This window comes from Diadema antillarum, unplaced genomic scaffold, assembly GCF_040938485.1.
Source record: "Diadema antillarum isolate AM-2024a unplaced genomic scaffold, OU_Dant_1.0 scf00000145, whole genome shotgun sequence".
In the NCBI taxonomy this organism is placed as follows: Eukaryota; Metazoa; Echinodermata; class Echinoidea; order Diadematoida; family Diadematidae; genus Diadema; species Diadema antillarum.
The window spans coordinates 1,009,432-1,027,684 of record NW_027271034.1 but is presented as its reverse complement, the minus strand read 5'-3'; the positions used below and the strand labels follow the sequence as shown (position 1 = coordinate 1,027,684).

Genomic DNA, 18,253 nt, shown 5'->3' with positions numbered 1-18,253 from the left:
AGTGCACAGCTAGCTCGCTAGCTAGCATGAAAAGTGGGCGCAGGCCTAGCTATACTGGATAGGAGGAGTAATGACATGTTACTTAGCATTCCTCGATGGGTGGTCCGAGAGTACCAGCTACAAGTAGCATCCCTCATCATGTTTTCCCGCGAATATTTTGTCCTGTAAACGCGGCGAACAAGTATTAAAACCATACGTATTCTTCTGACAACATTGAAAAGTGGAACAAGCTCTGTCTCTTCCTGAGCAGGAACGCGGAATAAGTTCATTGTAAAGCTCTGAGCTGGACAAAAATCTGTCGTCAAGTAAAGTTTAGTCATAGCAATACACAGTCACAGAAGCTGGCGAGACGTACATGACCATGGCGTTGATGGTGTGAAAATTGTCTTGTAATTGTATGCCAGCCAGTGTGGTGAGATGGAGTTTCAGAATCGACCGCCAGCCTACCACGCCGGGATTCAGCGTTCAACCATTTCAACGAGAACGAAAACGGGTAAGTTATAAAAAGCCGTAGTTTAGTATAAGACAAGGTCATAGAAAGAAAAGAAGGTGTCGTGTCGAGAGACAGAAATGTAGTCATGTGGTAATGGCATTTGGGCTTGGTAGTTGCGCTGCCCTCGTGGAAAGATGGCCCTCAAATCAAGCAATCGCGAGGGCCTTGACCGACAAGTATGTCTATTTTTTAAATTCCGCAAGAAACTTCTCATTTGTAATAATGACATTTGCTGGGTCAGTTTTTCGCTTCTGAAAAACTGACCCAGCAAATGTCCATTATTATTAACTATAAGTTTTTCACAGAATTAGACATAGGTCTACTTGTCAGTCAAGCGAGGTCCCAGTAACATTAGAGGTAGAAGTAGAAGTAATTTTTACTACTAGACTAACGTTAGAACTGCATACGATTGTACAGGTATAAAAAGGCAGTGTACAGGGAGGTACAAATGTGTACGTGTGATCCCTCTCACACCTCCCTGCCTATTTGTAGAATTGTATAACGTTATACTGTCAGTTTGAATTCTATCTCTATCTTTATTATTTTAAATCTAGACCTGAAATTTATTAAAACCAACCTTATTAATGCCTGCCTTCATCAAAATCTCCACATCAATTCAGTTCTACCTACTAAACGTTATAACTATGAGTGAAACTTTCTTCTTTTTTCATTCCTAACCCATGTTGAAACTGTCATGTCACTCTTTGATTTAAATTCAGATGTAATCTAATGCAATGGTAGCGGATCCAGATGGGGGCCCACCGGGTGCCCCCACCCCCCCCCCCCCCTCTTATACAACTGTATTTGTTGTTTAAATGGCAACATCGTGAAATAGGCCCCACCACAGTGCGCTTGCACCCGTGCGTTAGCAAGCAAGTTTAGGTTAGGGTTAGGTTTAGGTTAGGGTTGTATTTATGTTTAAAGGACAAGTTCACCTTCATAAACATAAGGATTGAGAGAATGTAGCAATATTTAGTAGAACACATCATTGAAAGTTTGAGGAAAATCAGACAATCCGTTCAAAAGTTATGAATTTTTGAAGTTTTTATGCAGTACCCGTTGGATGAGAAGACTATTGCAGTGTATGAATAGCTTAGATGTCACATGCGTACAACAATATAAGGAAAATATAAAGAGAATTTCACAAAATTCCATCTTTTGAAAAAAGTACACATTCCCCTGACTCGTTACCGACAAATGTTATGGGTAATATTATTCCCCCTGCCTTTAGAAATAGTCAAGTCAAGTGCTCTTTTATTATGCGAAAAAAGTGAAAATATGTTGAATTTTCTTTTACGTTTTCTTTATACTGTTGTACGCATATGACTCACAAGCTGTAGTAGTCTCCTCATCCGGCTGTTCCAACACAAAAATTTAAACAATTCATAACTTTTGCATCGATTGTCAAATTTTCCTCAAACTTTCACTGATGTGTTCTACTAATATTGTTGCATTTTCTCAATCCTTATGTTTATGAAGGTGAACTTGTCCTTTAAATTGGCCGTTAAATTAGTCAAGGGACATTAGGATCTGAAGTCCTTCTGAGAATAAAATATGAAGAACAACGGAAAAAATGGGAGAAAGGGAGGAGGAAAGATGCTATGCTGTGCCTGTGGAAATCGGCCCCACTGCTGTATCAATCTCGCGCAAACGCCATTTGGTGGGGCCGCATTCACGAGTATCATACCGTGGAAGAAAGCACCACCGCCGTGCTTATCTACCACTGAACGCCACACGGTGGGGCTGAATTCACGAGTGTAAACAGGTGAGCCGCCGACATAGTATTAGTACAGACACGCAGTGGTAGGGCCTATTTCATGAGCATGCCATTTAAACAGAAGAAATAAAGAGAAAAAAATTAGATGAAACCCAGAGGAGAAGTAGCACCAGAAATATTGTTTGCCCCCCCCCCCCCCCTTATTGAAGTCCTGTATCCGCCCCTAAATAAAGTCCACTTGAGAGAATTATGCAATATAGCAGACTCATATCGGTCACCATAGTGACATTTCTCTTGCTTCCCCCCTCATTTTACAAACAAAATTTTCTTGCCCTACATTTAAAAAAAAAATTTTTTTACCTTCCTGACATTCACGAGAACTTAGGCAAGCACTACTGTAGAGCCATGTTTCATCACTGCTGCAGTCACCACTACTGACTGCTGATAAGATCTTAAATGCACTCATGCCATGGTGCATCAAGAGATTGTGCTGCCACAGTAATCCCATCTTTCTCTTTGTGTTTTCCCTCTGCAGCAAAACTGGCTAAAAGGTCCCAGTTTGAAGATCAGGTGAGATGCATACTTAAAAGAATACTTGTCGGGGAGGACTCATCTAGGTACAGTTTAGGGTGAAAAAAAAAATTTACCATTGGGCATTAGCCATCTCTGTAGCTGTTTCTACATTTTCTTTCTCTATTCAGTATCTGTTTTAGAAAATCATACTAAAACCATAGTCTTGAATGTTTGATGAAAACTTTAACCCGTTGAGGATGGTTTGATTTAGCTACAACACGCATTTCCAATAGACGCTTGCCCGAGTATACTCGAGACTCGTCCTCAACGAGTTAAACAGTGTGACAAGGGAATGAAGTCTTTGGTCCAGAATTGAAAAGTGTTGAAAAATCTTGTGACCAGGGAAAATTTATCTTCTTGTTCCCATATGATGTGATTTGCATGGTATTTTAGAGTCGTAATCCAAGAAAAGTCACATAGGGATCATTCACCTATTTTGCTTGTTAAACTGTGATGCTGATCATCTGGAGTTTGTGTTTAATGTTACTTATTTTCATCTGTTCTGCCTGTGTGTTTGTTTAATTTACATCTTAGACTGATTGCCCTGCCCCAAGTCTAACACAGAGGCACGAAGAGCTGGTACCAAAAGGAATATCTGGTAGCACTCATTCAGCATCGAGTAACTGTGAAGAAACGAGCTGTGCAACTAGCATTTCTCAGTCACCTGTTTATGAGAAAGTGCTGTCACATTTCAAGCCTGAAGTTCCGGTTCAGTTTACCCCCACAGGCCCAGCCAAGAGGGCTCTTATTGGCCCTGAAGGAGGCACATTGGAAATCTATGGAAATGTTCTTACATTTCCAAAAGGAGCTGTCTCTAGTCCGACAGCTATTGACTTTGGGTTGGTGTGGGATGACAGATTCAGACCCACGCCACCAACAGGCTGTCAAATGACAGCCATAGTGAGCTGTGAGCCGTCAGGTGTAGTCTTCTGTAAACCTGTGCTGTTGACCTTGCCACACTGCCTTGTGGTTAGCCCAGACCAGGACAAGATGATCCAGCCAGTTCTCCTCAGTAGCCACCACAAGGAAGGTGAGATGTGACGCTGTGTAGTGTGCTGCTAAATGGTAGTATGGGTAGCTTGAGAAACCTGTTTGGGAAGAATGAAATCTTGAATTGACTACAAAATGGATGTGTCATTGAGTTATTTGAGGCATGGTGTGATTAGATATCAAATCTGTGAAGTGGAGAATTTGTCTACCATTATGCCACTGTTATTTTTCATGTGCCTATTGATAAACAGCAACAGATTAGGACTTCTCCATGTTTATTGTTAGGTCATTGTTCAACATCTTATATGCCCATGTGATTACTGGTAACTTGCACTTGCGGAACTATTTTAGAAACTTCTGGTACATGTCTTCTTATAGTGTGCGAAAGGCCAAATTGTAATGAAAGTATTCCAGTAGCTTGGTGCTGTTAAAGTTTCTTGGATGATACACCAATTATATGATGTGATCAGTTGTATCATGTATGATGCATTTTAAACATGCAGGAGAGCAGCCAAGGTGGGAAGAAAGTGAAATTCATCCCACAAACTTCACCTTGAAGGAGAGAACCATCGACATCAAAATCAGCAGTTTCTGCTTTGTGACTGTGCAGCTGCCTGATGGCACAAAGGTTGATGCCAAAAAGATCCACATCTTTCCATATTCAAGTGCAGCAAACCATGGGCAGGATCTGAAGATCCGAGTCTACATCATTGATGCAGTTGAAGCAACAGAAGAGGTAAGAGATATCCATGACACATAATACAACAGAATGTAGCTCTCCGATTTGTCGATTGCCCATCACGTGACATTTAGTGAAAAGTTTCATCGCACGCTCTGGCTGTCAGCCGTGCAATTTTGTTTGAGCAAAAATGGATAGCGCATGGCTGATGTCACCCATTTCCATTGACTCCCGTTTTAAATTCACGATTGACCCCCAAGATTTTGTTCCATGGCACGGCTCTGATGTTACAATAAACAAACATATGCCGCGCGCACTCAACAATTACAAGCACATACATGTACTTTTGTCACTCATTTTTGTCAAGCCCACCGGAGACTAAGGGATCGCCTGCGGCGTCTGTCGTCCATCCACAACACTACAAAAACTTGAATAACTCTCTACTGAGGACTTAAGTTTAAATCAAACTTGGAGGGAAGAGTGGTTATACAAAGTTGCACAATTTTATCAAACATGAAGGTCACTTCAAGGTCAAAGGTCTCAGGCAGGGGTCAATGAACTTTAGGGCCCAATATCAAGTTTTTACGGCGCGTTTCGATTACGGCTCATAACTTTTGATGCATATGTCCGTTTGTGACCAAACTTAGATGGTAGATGTCCCTTGGGGAGTTGAAGGTCACCACAAGGTCAAAGGTCACAGACAGAGGTCAACAAACTTTTAGGGCCCAATGCTAAGTTTTTACGGCACGTTTTGATTATGGCTCATAACTTTTGATCCCTATGTCTGTTTGTGACCAAACTTGGCTTGTAAATGTCCCTTGGGGAGTTGAAGATCACCACAAGGTCAAAGGTCATAGGCGGGGTCAATGAACTTCTGGGATTTAGAAAAACAATTTCTTTTACTCGAATGGGCGAGACACATTTTGGCACTTGCCTTGTTGTAAACAACTTCGTTTTGTGTACGTACGTACATAATGGTGACCGCGACTGTGCGGCTGCTCATTTGTTTTTCACAGAAACTGGTTGCCATTTCTGTGCTAAATTCAAGAATCTGTGTGGACCAAATCTGTTGATGTTCAAGGTGTTGTATAAAACAAATAGTGTATGGTCTTTACTAGTACAATGGAACAAGACTTCGCACTCGGTGAAAGATGAGGCGCACTATTGAACTCAGCTTCGCCTCGTTGAATAGAGCACCTCTATGTTTCACCTATTGTGAAATCTCGTACCATCACACTCATGACCATCTACTATTTGTATACTACTGTAGGACACAAAACCTCTTTGTTTTTTCCCTTTACTCAATACCTCTGCCCCTCTAACAACCTAACATCCAGATCAACTGACTTATTTAAAGTATTTTTCCCTGATTCTACTTTATAAGTGTGAACACTGATTTCACCAAATTTTTCTTGTGTTTAAAGTACTCTAGGTATAAATTTTCCTCATGATGAGTGTAGTTCACTACAAAACAAAATCAGTTTCAGTGATAGACATGAGAGGATAATAACAGAGTAAATAGAATTTAAGGACATCCAGACTATGACTTGGAAATATCATGTGTGGTTGTTTGATCTGTCCGAGCATGAGCAAACCACATATTCTTAGGGTGGTATGATAATGAACACTGTCTTGATGATGTGACAATAACAGTCATTTTTCTTTAAGCTCCTCACATGTTTTTTCTTGAAATGTCATCATTTCAACGGTACTACACGATATTAGTAACTTTGCTTCTCAGCTGAAGATGTTTCAAAGACATGTTCTTCCTTACAGCAGTTCAGACTAAGAAAGTCTCACATACAATACAGTCATAAGATGTGGTTTTTGGTACCCTGGGATATCAAATAGAAATCTACCATTTCGTTTGATATGTTTTTAGCGCAGTACCCTGGGTTATCAAATAATGAGTGAAAGTAATTTTCAGTGCTTTATTGCACAAAAAAAAAAAAAAAAGGATTGTTGCAGCACTGAGCTCAGCAATAAAGCAGCATCATAACATCAGTGCTGCTCATCACACACAACACCAGTGATCTCAGTGTCACACCCAGACGACAACACTGCACTATAAACTACCAGTCCACATTAGACATGAAATAAGTAATCATCAGAAAAAGATTGTGGACTAAACAATCTCATTATGTTTCAAAATAATCATCAAAATGTGTTGTTATTATTATTTTTTTAATTACTGTTTTAAAAAAAGTCATAATATGGCTGAATTGGCATTGGGATCATTACTGATGACAGATAAAATTTGCCCGTCTTGATGGCAGTGCACAAAACTGTACACTGTACATCTTGCCAACACAATGTGGCGCTACACAACAATGTAACCTGGGGTATGGCGTGGTGCATCATTTGAGGGTAGAGCCCTTGGAAAATTATGTTGGTTGTAAGTTTGCCTAGGAAACACTTGATTTTAAAAGGGGTCTACTGAGTGGAGATGTAGAGGGTTTTAGCCCATAATGTGAGCCAATCCATCCCTCCCATTCCCCCCCCCCCTCCCCCCTTTGGCGGTCCATGAGGTGTGTGTACCAGCAAAATAATGAAAAATACACACACACACACACACACACACACAGAACAAACATGGAAGTCAGCATTTCTGTGATCAGAGCAAATGAGGAGTAATAGTCATACAGTAGTCATGGGAATGACAGGTTCTTGTTTTTGTTTGGTTTTGTTTTATATGCTGGATGCCATGTTAGGTAAATGTAATGTACCACTACAGTCATAATGTTTTCCGATATATGTACATATTTGTCAGATTATGAAATGAGTTTCTCTGACTTGTTGCTTATTATCTTCATTACCAAATCAACTCTCATGTGGTAAACACTACATTGCACAGAAAGTGAAGCAGAAGGAGAGTGAAGTTGGTGGTGAACAACTTGCAGAGTGCAACTTTCTCTTGCTGGGAAACTGTGGCACCCTAAATGTGAAAATGAACTGGCACAACCGAGGATGGTCAAAACAAACACGTGACATTGAGGTATGCGTTGCAATTTTTCAGTATACATGAAGCTACCAGTAGCACCAGTGTATTCTGTATATGTAGTATGTGGAAGTGTTTAATGTGTAAAAGTGTAGAACCAAACTGAAACAGATCCTTGCAAATTGTGATCCGGGAAAAAAAAGGAAACTAAAGGAAAATATGGTTTGCCTGCAAGGCTTGCAGTCCTGGTTTCGCTCATCTCTTATATCAGCTGAGCTAAATGGCTCCAGTAGCTTTTGTTATCGGTCATCCATCTTCTGGAAAACTTGTGGCTGGCTTATGACTTAAAGCTGGAGGGGAGGGAGAGTTAGGGAGAGTTCATACAAATGGCGGAGGTTTCCCTTTGTGGAAAACAGGTAAAACATGTGGCTGGATTTGACCAAAAACATGGCAAGAATTATCATAACGGGGGGGGGGGGGGGGGGGGGGGGGGCATTTTGATGTACAAATGTTGGTGTCCCCCTGGGTCCCTGGGGCAGGGCCTGGATATTTCCTGATTTTGATTATCTTTTCTTTATCATCTTTTTGAAAACAGGTGTCTTGTTTTGACCAGAATAAAAAGGGTGGAGGTGGGAGCATGGTTTGTACAGTGGTGGTAGTGACCTACAGTATAGGGGGACCCATGGGGCAGGGCCAAGATGCCTCAGATCAGCAAATATTCATGATTTGGTTTAAGTTGTTATCTTTTCTAGTAAACCAAGGACTGGACTTTGACACCAAACTATGCTAGAAGTATTGATAGGTGTAAGGAACATACCATGTAGTTTGTACAATGATAGTGGTGCCCCTTTAAGAGGGTCTCTGGGATGGAACCTAGTAGGAGGGCGTTGATCAAATGGCCTGCATTAATCTCCGAATCACAAGATTTGGGAAATAGTTTGCTTCACGTGGAGTGCCATGAATGTGAAATGTACTGCTCAGCAGAATGCTTTATCGGCGAGTCTGTCTTCTGTTTGTTTGTTGTTGTTGTTTTTTTTATTGTAGACACAAATAAACCTGGTCTGATTTTCATTTTTAATGATGCATATATGATATTCCATGTCCTTCAATATTCTCAAGTTATGAAACTCCAGAATTAATTTCTGATAGGTTGTCAATAAGAATGATACTGTGTCCCATAATGCAGTTAATAATTTATGACCGTGTATCAGAGAACCACAAAAATTTGGCAAAGAAGAGTTTTTTCAGGAGTTTTCATGTAGATTTGATGTACCACATTGAGAGAGCCTAGGGGGAAAAAACACAAACATAGTTCAGCGGGAAAAAAAAAAAAGTAGAAAGACTCTGCTCATGTTTCTGGCCTTCACATGTGGATACAAGAAGGCTTACTCTTTCAGAAAGTCCTTAAATAAATTTGGAACTTGTTGACCTGTATTAAGCTTTTGTGGGATGCGTAATGCAAGGTAACATTGAAGCAATTGTGTCAATCATATTTTGATCATAGATTCATGCATTCTGTGTAAACGTAATCACCTCTCCTCATATTTCTTACCATTTGTGAACATGTTATGGGAACCATGGGAACATCATTTATGGGAGAAATCTATTGTGGTTTCAACTTCCTCAGTGTGGAGGATATCCTGTTCAAAACTGAAAGTTATCACTCACACAAGGACCTTGAAATTAAATGTAGTGTTGTGTACTCACAGTAGGTTATTGATATCAGTGAAGACAGGAAATGGATGTGACCTCTCTCTCTTATCAAAATTCTGAGCCTGAAATTTGTTGCATTTGAACAGTATCTTTTCTTTGGGCACAAGAACATTCATTTCTGATTGATGAAATCCCTGTGTCAGTGTTGATAATCATGAGTAACAGCTCTAGGTGTACTAGGGGTAGGTTATTTGATTGGTCTGGTCTGAAAAGGGGGTGGACAGTGTGATCGATAATCAGCATTAATTGAAGTGGGGATGATAAGTACTTTTAGAAAAGTGAAAGTGGAAGAAGTCATTAATGGCGAGAGACAGGCTGTGTGGCTGAGAATGAGAACAAAATGTGTCGACTTTTCCAAAAGAGAACACCTGCCCCTCTCTCAAGCCAAAATCAGATCATATTTACTGTTTTTTAACCCGTAATACATGAAAGCAAAGCAAGTGATCTAACAAGTGAGCTAACAATCTATGACTGAATGAACGATAGAATGTACATTTCTCCGCAATATTAGTGCCCGTGTCATATTTTTCACATATTCTGCGGCACTTGAACCCAGATATTTTTCTCTGAGACTAGACTTTTTCAAGGATCCACCACACAGGCAGCAATGTGCGATTTGTCCTCAAGTGTACTATTCTATTAAATGTAAAATGTTTAACCCTATTCTAACTGGGGGGGGGGGGGGTCAAATTGACCCTCCCCCCCCTCGATGTTTCGCGCCACGATTCCGCAACGCGCAAAGATTTTACCGCGCCGTTTCATGATTTTTTTTCATTGAAGTCTCCCGCATATTTTGAGACCAAATTTGCGACGTCCGGGTACACCGTTTTGAAGTTATGCAAGGTTTTGCATATGCATGTCAATTTGAAAGCCGCTCGAATTCATGATTTCGTGTGCAAATCCAATGCAAACTGTGTTTTTTTGTTTAATTGATATAAATTAGATTATTTCAACTTTTAACCATTGAAATAAATCAATTCTAATGTAGATTAGCTTGAAAAAGTGCCTCCAACAAATTTTGGTGAAAAAACAAACAATTGAAAACAAAAGATCAAAAAAACATTAGAAATATAAGAAATTAACAAAACAATAAAAAAACAAAAGAAAATTATTTTGATTGCGCTATTTTTTTACAAGAAAATTGTTTGATGTGTCTTGAGGAACTCAGACACAAAAACTTAATAATCCTTCAGTCTTTTTGATGGAGTTATAGGTGAAAATATGATTTCATGCGTTAATTTGCATAATTGATTTATTAAAAAATATGAGATCAACATTTTGCTATAGTATGACCGTGTAATCTTGTAGTTGACATCCAGCTCTATGTTCAGGCAAAATTTTGCGGCGATCACGCAATCAGCAGCGGAGATCTGAAGGGGGGGTCAAATTGACCCCCCCAGTAAGTACTTGGTCTCAAATAGCCCAGTTAGAATAGGGTTAAATAAAATTTACAGCTTTGGACTAAATATTGTAGTACACACTCGTATATGATTAAATTGGTACGACTGTCGGGATTTGGCTCAAAACTTCATATTTCATGAACACGTTTTTTGCTTCTGTGTTGGTCCTCCTAGATTCCATTCCGAGAAATGTGGGCATTTGATTATCACGTCAAGGAACTCTACCTGGAAAATACTGCATATTGCAAATCCTTCCGCTGTGAGATGCAGATTTATCAGGAGGGGAATGACAGTGTCATGCGCATGCCTTTTTCAAAGGAGATTCAGGTAATTACAGTGCTTCAGAGGTACAGTATGGCTGTAAGTACTGACAATGTTATTATGTTTGTATTGAGCATCGTGTAAATATACAAGGCTCAACAACTGAAATAGATATTAGTATATGTACATATCAGACCTACCAAGTCTCACATCTGTGGCATGAGTCTGACTCCCCTTTGAACTCACTTGTGAACCCAATTCATGCAAACCAGTACGAACTAGTGCAGTTCCTCAGGCCCAAAATTTTATTTTAAAAATCAAAAGGACAAAAGTAGGCAAAACAAATAGTAAGCTGAGGTAACTTGTACCAAAAATCCCCATGATAGCTGCACATACAAACTTATTTGCTAGTTTATTTGTTTGTTTGTTTATTTTTAAGAATGACATGATGTATTTATGCTATTAAACAATGCAAGTGTTGACATTCAAAATGGCCACCGACCTGTCTATGGTGACCATTTTTGACGTTTCCTTTGGATGGCTGCTATATACAGGTTTGACTGTTTATATATGTAACAGTTTGTTGACTTGTCAATATTTACTTACTCAAAGAATTGATAAGAAATATAGCATTACCAAGATTAATGACTTTTTATTTTATAGACTTTAGTGATTTGCTGCTTATGCAATGTCAACGTATGCAAGATTTGCTGGTTGTCTTGATTACAGAGTTGACAGTCCAATTTGAATCAAACATCACAAAGAGAAGTAGAAAATATGCACCTTTCAGGCAGATATCAAATAACAGGGCTGTAATTGTTAGGTCACTTGCTACAAAACTAGACTTTGAGGACTTGCAGGAAAACGGCAGAGAGTCCTGTTCAAGCCCTGTCAAACATATCAATACTATCATGTGCAACATGAAAGGCCTGCAGAGAACTCCCTTGGGAATGTCAATATTCTTTGATGAGTGTATGTTACTATCTCATCATTAAAATGAAATTAAGGTTCAGTTGACTACACAAATGGTAAGATTAAGATTTTATAAATTTTAAAGAGAGTTCGGAAACAAGAGGAAGCATAGAGTAGAAATAATAAGGTGCTATCTAGAAGAAAGTGAGTGGCAATAGGGAAAATAAAGGAGGCTGGGTTAGGGAGAGAGAAATTGGAGTGAGTTAAGGGGAGAAGAGGGAGAGGGGAGAGAGGGATGGGCTGACGACAGAATAGAAAGAAGCTGAGAAAGAGTTAGAGTGGGAGAAGGAGAGCTAAGAATTAGAGAGGGGAAGAGAAATTTGTGAAGTGTGATAATAGAAATATGTGCTTTACAAGCACATGTGTACTACATGTAGTGATCCTCGTTTACCATAGTGATGTACGTATCTGTGATATTGTTGAGTGTGTTACACTTTATATGAAAATGTAGGGTAAGGTATTGTTTTCTAATCTCACTCTCTCTCTCTCTATGCTATCATCTGTTTGGCTGTTATGACATGAGTGTTTACCCCCAAGTAACAGCCTGTTCAACAAAAAAAGAGATAGCATACAGGGCTTATATACCATTCAGTTGAAGATGTGCAGTAGTGAGAATAAAAGTTTTAGTGAGATTGCATGTTTTCTATTTGTATTTCTTTTGTTGTCATTCTCTTTCAGACCAATTTACAGAAAGCATGTCTGAAAGCAGTAGAATCTCTGTCAGAGAACCAACACCATCCTTGCCTAGATTTCACCTCTCTCAGTGGAAACCTTGCCAGCCAGCTGACGCTACCTGTTGTGCCACCACCGCCCTATGTGCCAGAGAACCTTCTCTCTTGCTCATTTTCCGATTCCAGTACCCCAGCTAAGTGTGATCAAGTGGCTGGATGTGCATCTGGTACAAAAGCAGGAAATGCATCTCTTAATTCTTTGACCATGACAGGCCCTCCCAACCAACGATGTGATACCAGTGACATCCGCAACCAAAGCGTTATGCCTCTGAGCCGTAGAGCTGGTTCCGCATATGACACAAGTACTCCAATCCAGAGTAAATTTGTTGGTGATAACTGGAGTGCCAGGCCTACCCACTGCTCAGATCTAACTGTGCAAACCTGTGAGCAGGATATATCCAGTGTTAGTAATGAAAATGACCAACACAGAGCTCATTGCAATACACAGGTATCAATGAGTGATGACTTGGGAAATACAGAAAGAAAAAACACTGCTGTCTCTTTGAACAAACAAGCTATTGCTGTAGCTCAGTTCTACATTGGTAATGTGACAGTTCAGGGTGAACGTAAAGGTCTGACATTCCAAGCCAATCCCAGCATTATTCCAATGTCACTGCAGAAACAGCTGGGCTCTCACCTAGACAGCAGGACATCTGTTGCTGCCAGTTGGATTGACCTAGCCAGACATTGGGACCTGGAAGACTATTCACGAGATATTGAGAGAAAAGACATATCCAATCAGGGATTTGCATTCCTTACTCTTGCAGCAGAAAAACTGAAGTTTGGAAGCTTGGCAGAGTTGAAAGAAGCATTGGCTAAAATAGGCCGAGATGACTGTGTTGAACTTGTGGAGAAAGAGGAGATAAGAGCAGGGAAGAGGAAACACAGTAGTGAGGCCTCTTTGGAAGCTATGGAATGTGACGAGTCCCCTTCACCAAAATATGATGAACCCAGAGAGCTGGTTGCTGCTGCTGCTCCGACTCATGCATTTTTCAGCCAGCTGTCTGGTGGTTTTCCGTTTCCTGATGTTTTCCCGACACCTCTATCTTCAATAAAACAATGGTCCAATATCCAGACCACCTCAGGATCAAGTGTTCAGGAGATGAGAGATGGCAGATACAGTACTTCAGGTGTTACCTGTGGTACAGCCCTTGTGTCTAACCCTGCTACCCAAACCACAGGCAGTACCCAGCTTCCCAGAAATACCTCCAAGGATGGCATGGGCTTTGGTGCCAGTAATCAGGCCCCTGCTAGAGATGTGCTGGCAAGTCATGGCTTGGATAGAAGTGAGAACACAACTCCAGATGGACAGTGATCCAGAAAGCCTGCATTGGAATTCACTGTAACAAACTTTTTATGTGTGTGTTTTTTTTGGGGGGTTTTTTTTTTTTACAGGTAATCAGAACCACCACACATTTAATGGGACATATTTTTGCTTAAAAATTTCTGTTGTCCCCATTTATGTCGAAAGATGATAACTAAATCCGTAACAATAGTCACAGGGAATTCATTTCACCAACAGAGCAGTTACTGGCTAACGAAACCCACATACATTTTGCCCATAGTGCCATCTGAACGTGCCTCCAAAAGTACTACAGTGCACTCCCATTACAACAAACATTGTTATACCAAGATTTCATTTATATAATGAAGTAAAACTTCAGGCCCCAAAATTGTCATCATTAAAGTCCATGGTGCAAAATTTGCTTACAACAAAGGTGGTTATAGCAAATTTTTCATCAAAACAAAGTCATTTTGCCCCCCCCCCCCCACACTTTTTTTTGGATAATACATAGGAATATATACGGTCTTACCACTTGAAAAGAAAGAAAGAACAATGCAATTTAACATTCCAGGGGTGGTATTCTGAGGCTGTAATTAAGTCTGTAATTGACTTCATGATTAAGTCGAGAAGTTAATAGGCCCTTGATCATGAGCAAAATCAGTATTCTGAGGACGTAATTAAGGTATGATTAAGTCCCCTATAATTATCTTCGGTTCCTCTCATCTAATTGTTATTCCATCCAATCAGACGCGTTGTTAGAAGCCAAAATGATGATCACGCGCCCAAATATGCCCTCAATGCACGCTCCTCCACACACCCCCTGTAATTACAACGCAAGAGCTCCCTGCGCACACTCCGGTCTTTGATTACAACCCTTCACCTACGCACGCGAAAAGCTCACATGAAATGGCCAAATTCATCAAAGATCACCTATATTTCTTTTTTCTCTGAATTCTATGGGTACCATGACAACAAGATTCAGTCGCTCCTCGGTTACCGAAGACGGTAAGCATCGTTTTGGCCAGGAAAAAATGCTGTAATGCGTGATATCTGAGTAGTTAATGACACTCTTTGGTATCATTAAGTTTTCCATTAACTTTCATACTTAATCACACGCTCAGAATACCGATTTGTAATTAACTCGTCTCTTAGAAGTGTACGCGCGTAGAAAACGCGTAAGACTTTCCCGCCAAAACGCTTGTCGTCATGGTAGTTAATAGACCCCCTGCTTAATTAAGCTCTCAGAATACCAATTCAGTAATCAAGTGCTAATCAGACACTTAATAAGCCCTCAGAGTATGGCCCCTGAAGTTATAAAATTCAATGGAACCTTGTGTTAACAAGCTGCTTGGGACTGCTGGATTTTTGTTGTTATATCAGTTATCTCATTATACCAGTGATAAAAGACCTGCAAAGTTACCTCAATATATAAACTTCAAAACTTCAAAACAATGTTACACTATACCTGTCCATGTGCATGTCTTGTAACTGAATATTTCGATGCAACTGCCAGTACTTAATGTTTTATCATCTTTTTAATTTTGATTGGATTGCCCCCCCCCCCCTTTCCCTAAAAAAAAAAATGTCCTTCCTATTACCCTGTATCTAATTTTGTGATAGTAAAGCTATTTATTTATTTTTTTTTTTTACTTTTACAGAAAAGCTTTATTCATTGCAACTCATTTTGTCTGAAATAGTTACCCTGATAATCCCTCTTTCATTGAGGAGTCTGTTCTGATACTGTAGTGTTTGAGAGATGAATTTAATGTGTTTTCTTTCATAGCTCTTTACTCTTCAGGGAGTGTGATTATCTCTTGTATTATGAATACAGAGAAATTCATTCAATGCATGTATCATAAATACATTAATTTCCCAGTCTGATTTCTAGGCAATATGTATCTTGAGATTTTACCTTCTGTCATGCCACACTACACTGTCAAAGAGATCCTTAAAACAACAGTGTAAAAACTGAAACACTTTATTTATTTATTTTTTCACACAGGTGAACAGAGTTTGTTGTTTTTTCATTTGTGGCTTTCTGATGAAAATTTGTGGCCTTTTCCCATTCCGGTTGTCTTTCATTGCTTTGATAGTGTATGTGTGTCCGTTATCAAATAATGTTCAAGACATAATGAGAATCTGGTGGGTAAGTGATAAAAACAAAACACCTAAATATGAATGAAGCAAGGAGATTTTTCACCAGTATACAAAATGAAATTCCACAAAATGTAATTCTGCAGTTTGCTTACAGATGCAGCTGTAGTATAAACTGCATGCAGTTTATTACAGCTGCTGTTAGAATTTTTATCGTTGTATATGATCCTACAAGTGTTGAGCTGTATTTTGATTGGAATATATTCTTCTGAATGTCGGATAATGTAGCATTGTCATTCTGTGACAATCATGTGCCTTGTGTGTGTTCTTTGTAAAGTTTGAATGCATGTAAGACATGCTACTGTATACGCTGTTATTTTCGTGAGGGTTTAATTTTCGCGAATTTCGCGAATTTAACAACACGCGAAATTGTCGCCATGCGCTTTGTTAATAGAGCATAAACGTAAGCGTTGGCGTCGATTCGCGAAAACAACATCTCGCGAAAATGTCTATGACCTCGTCATTCGCGAAAATATCTGTACGTACGCGAAAATAACGGCGTATACAGTTTTTAAGATACCTGAATGTTAAGTGTCTGAATGAGTGCTGAATTTAGAAGACTTTTAAAAACTGTATTTAGTGCAAAATGGAGATGCTTTTTGCCTATGTGCTTAGTTGATGGTTTTGATTATGTGGAGAAAGAAATACTGTATTTGAAATACATATTTTTAATCATGTATATAGAATATGTTTATGGTTTTAACAAAATGCAAAATAGCTTATAAAGTTATTTATAATGAATATCTCTATGATGACTGAATTACTTTTTAACACAATTTGATACTAATGTGGTATTTCCTTATAATATTGTTACAACGGGTTATAAATAACTGAATTAATAACAGCGGGTTGAATTGACTTACGTGTTAGCTTATTCACTGCAGGTCTCCAACTGCCCAAGGTGCATCTTCTCCGCGCACATCCATGGCCATGGATGACGCGCTGTGCGCTGCCTGGCAACGCAGTGTGATGCGCGTTGCCAGGATGAGGGATATCCACTACATTATCCCCTCCTTACAAATTTGACGTCCCGTCAAATAAATATTACCTTGTCTTGACACAAACACGTTTCAATTCAACCAATAATGAACTACAACTCTTTTTTTTGTTTTTGTTTTTTAACTACACTGATCTCATTCGTTACGCCTCGAACATTGCGCTGTATCCCTGTCCTCAACAGGTACCAATTTTCAAGCGCTCTAATGCTGAAAGTGACAAACGAGATCCGCGCATCTCGTCCGGTAGAGATCCGAATTACTCTTTTAAATTCTTTTATCCAAAAGAATAAAATACTCGTATAGACTAATGAAAAACAATGGTGTCAGAAGGTGTCTGAAACGCAATTCACCACACACCAAAACATTCTAAACTGAAAGCTAACTAAATGAATAAAGAAACTCAACAACATCAACAGCAACAACAACAACTATAAGACTCTTAATTTCCATCATCACTTGTCTGAGTGCACTTATTAAGCACTGTTGCTAACTTCGTCTCTTCGTCAGCCAGCCAGAATTCCTTGTGCACTCTGTACTGCCATAACCTATCACGGTGCACAACTTTGGGCTTGCTTCGTTTGGTCATCTGAATTCTGTAGACCACATCATTCAGTCTCTTCAATATTGTGAATGGTCCCTCCCACTCCGACTTGAGTTTAGGTGATAATCCTTTGCGCCTACGAGGATTGTGCAGCCACACCTGTTCTCCTTTCTCTAAAGTTTCATCATACATCCTTTTCGGCGTCAATATGTCCTTCGGTCCTGTACCACTGGGAGTTATGGAGAATAGGTCCTGTCGTTTACGCAGAAACTTCCGCATTTTATCTTTCTCTTCCATAGAAAGATCCGTCCCACCCCTTCCAGCTGGTGGCTTCAAATGCGGTTCCAACTCAATCTGCTTCACCTCGACACCTTCTATCTCTCCCTTCATTCCCTCCCTATTTGAAGGATTGATAACACATTCGACACTTTCGCATGTTCCACTGCACATGCTACGAGAAAGAGTGCAAGCATCTAACTCTACAGGTGCAGCAACGCATCTCGATCCCAAATTACCCAATGTCTCACCTGACATTATCCCCACTTGATAATCTACCCCTTGGTGAGATTCGGTGACATCTACTCTCATGTCACACTTCGTTGATACGTCAACTGGTACATTATTTATTTCATTTCTTTCTGGTACCTCAGCCAAAGATGCTACAATTCTCGAGCATTTCATACTGCTAGCGCCCGACGCCTCTCGAAGAAGTGGAATTTCATTTATACCCATCTTGAGTGTTCGAGATGCCATATCGATCATGCAATCTTGCGTAGAAAGAAAGTCAATGCCAATGATGCCCTCATCG

General features: G+C 39.7%; 1 protein-coding gene across 1 annotated transcript; it reads left to right on the top strand.

The window, feature by feature from the left end:
- The first annotated feature begins 66 nt into the window (after positions 1-66).
- Positions 67-13,834, top strand: LOC139721514 (uncharacterized). Its single transcript, XM_071632829.1, has 7 exons — positions 67-493; positions 2,746-2,780; positions 3,318-3,813; positions 4,277-4,509; positions 7,307-7,447; positions 10,678-10,830; positions 12,415-13,834. Exons 1-7 carry the CDS (start codon positions 418-420, stop codon positions 13,780-13,782), a joined length of 2,502 nt encoding a protein of 833 aa, XP_071488930.1. The 5' UTR covers positions 67-417; the 3' UTR covers positions 13,783-13,834.
- Positions 13,835-18,253: the final 4,419 nt, after the last annotated feature.